The sequence below is a fragment of the Pteropus vampyrus genome, unplaced genomic scaffold (assembly GCF_000151845.1).
Source record: "Pteropus vampyrus isolate Shadow unplaced genomic scaffold, Pvam_2.0 Scaffold135, whole genome shotgun sequence".
Lineage (NCBI taxonomy): Eukaryota > Metazoa > Chordata > Mammalia > Chiroptera > Pteropodidae > Pteropus > Pteropus vampyrus.
The window spans coordinates 5,609,701-5,612,322 of record NW_011888916.1 but is presented as its reverse complement, the minus strand read 5'-3'; the positions used below and the strand labels follow the sequence as shown (position 1 = coordinate 5,612,322).

Below are 2,622 nucleotides of genomic sequence, written 5' to 3'. Positions count from 1 at the left end.
TTTCACATGAAATCACAATTTAAATGTAGACAGATGGCATAATCACTTCAAAAGCTAAAAATATTCTAAAAGACCTTCAACTTAGAGAACTTCTAAGTTATTCACACTTCACGAGTATAAATGTGAGGAAATATTTATTTGATGACCAGGCTTTAGTGGTATGGTATGGTGTGGACTGAAGTTAACCAGGGTATTTTGCTTTCAAACTCTTGCTATGCTGACAATCTCCAAGTTTAAGAAAAATCAGGAGAAAGGTGGAGAGAAGTAATCATTTTGAAAATGAACTAAGTGTCAGGTGCTCTGCTACACAGTTTACATATTAGTGTGTTTACTTCTCGCAACCCTATGAGGCCGGTATTATTTGTTTCACAGTTGAGGAAACTGAGACCTAGAAAGGTTAAGTTACTTGCCCAGTGTCACATAGTTTGAAAGTGGTAGAGCTAAGCCTCAAACATTTTTCTTTTCACTGTATACTGTGCTACTAGTATGTTTGTTTGCTCATTTATATCCTATACACTTTAAAAGTGCCATGTTTAATTATAATAAATTTACATGTGAGTAAAACAAGGGGATTGTCATTACTTTTTTCTTTTAAAAAGTTATATGGTAAAACACATTTAAATCTTTTCTTTTAAGGATGAACGTGAAGCCAGAGAAAATGTGAAGAGAGAGCAAGATGAGGCCTATCGGCTTTCACTTGAGGCTGACAGAGCAAAGGTAGGTTTGGTCACAGGACTTCTGGGATAAAGAACTCAATCCTAAATGGTCTTTCATTAATTAAATGCCAGCCTTTTTAGCACTTTGATCCCCAAGAATGTTGGGTTTGCATTGGAGAAAGCTAGATTCAATTAACAGAAAGAATATAATTCTACCCCTGGTCCTTAAAGTATAGTTCATTTTGACAAAGTACTTTGTTGAGAACCATGAAAATGAAAACAAAAATGGTCCTAGTATCTATTTTATTTGTTCTTTTTTTAATGAATCTATGGTAAAACCTAGCAATGTTTAAAAAGCTGTTCAGGTGATTCTAATGTGCAGCTAGGGTTGAGAACTGCCGATTTATTTAATGTTTCTTGAGAACCTGCTTCTGTACTGAACATTGGAGGAGGGGGCACTGAATAAGCCAGTTTCTGCCCTCAAAAGAAGGCTCATGATGTGTAAAGTTGATTAAGGCAAGAACACAGGTAGCTGTAACACTTAGGCAAGGATCCTAAATATTATAAGGGAAGCACTGAGTTCTATGAGTTTAGTGAACACAAATTTCAGTGGAAAGTTTTTTCTAGTTTTTTTTAGAGAGCCAAGAAGTGAAAAAGTACCAGGGAGGCTTTCACAGAAAAGGTTTTATATGTTTACTGGATAAAGAGAGGTAGGAGAAACAAAGTAATCTATGCTAGCAGCAAGGAGTCAAAAAGCATGGGTGCATGATAGAGACTGATGTAAACAGAGCTGGATAATTGTGAAAGGAAGATCAGAGGAAGATTTTGAGGGATCTTGAATGCCACACTACCCAGAGCCACTCAGGTGTTTGACTAGGATTCTACTCAGCATGATCAGACAGCTATGCTTTGTTGTTGCTTTCATTTCCATTCTTGTTCTAGAGAGAAACATTTTCATCACTTCCATTACCACAGTGTATCTCTGAGCTGTTCTGGGAATGAGCTCTTTTTTTTCTTCTTCTTTTTTTTTTTTTTTTTTTTTTAAAGTAAATCAGTGTTTATTAAGTGCTGGCTCCCTCTCTCTTTTATCGACAGAGGGAAGCTCATGAGAGAGAGATGGCAGAACAGTTTCGTTTGGAGCAGATTCGCAAAGAACAAGAAGAGGAACGTGAGGTAGGACATAATATTTACAAAAGATATTCAAAAGTTAGGTTTGTTTCCATTGCATTTGATACTGAGGCTGTTAATAGTTCTTACAACTTCTTTTTCCAGAGTCAACAACTTTTTTTAGACTCATTTTGTATAGAAGATATAACCTTTCCTTAAAAGAATCATTCTTGATCTGTCGTACGGAACTTCACCTTGTACTGGATTTATAGTTTTCTGTTCTTTACAATTCCTTTCCCCTCTTCTTGCCTGACAAATACTCCCATCCTTCCTGGGTATTGTCTCATCCCAAAAATACCAAGACTTTATTTTCAGCCATTTTCCCAGGTTTCACTTTACTCCACTGAAAGATACTGTAAGTTCCTTCTACAGCAGCTTGGCTGCTTTTCTACCCCCTGAGTTCATGTCATGTTTACAACAATATAGAGAATTTTTCATTCACTTACTTTTAAAAAAAGGGGTTTTTTTGAATACTCAGTATGTGCCCAAAATCTGTTCGGGGGCAGGGATACTGACATGGGTCCTCCCTTCCCGGAGTTCAGTTTTGTAAAAATAGGTTTACAATACCATATGTAAAGTTATTACAGAGATTTGCCTCAGATGCAGTGAGAACAAAGAGAAGGGGTATCAAATGACTTCCTAGAGTGGCTTTACAGAAAAAGACTTTTAGAATTTTTTTGTAGACGTGAAATTAATAGCAAGATTCACTTGTAATAAGAGGAAGCCATCTAACAAGTGGTGGAAGAGCCCGGGGGGCCCTAACTTGGCCTGAGGAAAATTCTATTAGTCATCATTCTCA

At 36.7% G+C, this 2,622-nt stretch overlaps 1 protein-coding gene across 2 annotated transcripts in view; it reads left to right on the top strand.

Annotated features, from left to right (window-relative positions):
* FAF1 (Fas associated factor 1) overlaps positions 1-2,622 on the top strand; it is a 377,081-nt gene that overhangs the window by 320,651 nt on the left and 53,808 nt on the right. For both annotated transcript variants that reach the window (XM_011367679.2, XM_023535057.1), the window contains exon 17: positions 1,752-1,829. In XM_011367679.2, coding sequence (XP_011365981.1) covers positions 1,752-1,829 — 78 coding nt within the window. The remainder of the gene's footprint in view (positions 1-1,751; positions 1,830-2,622) is intronic.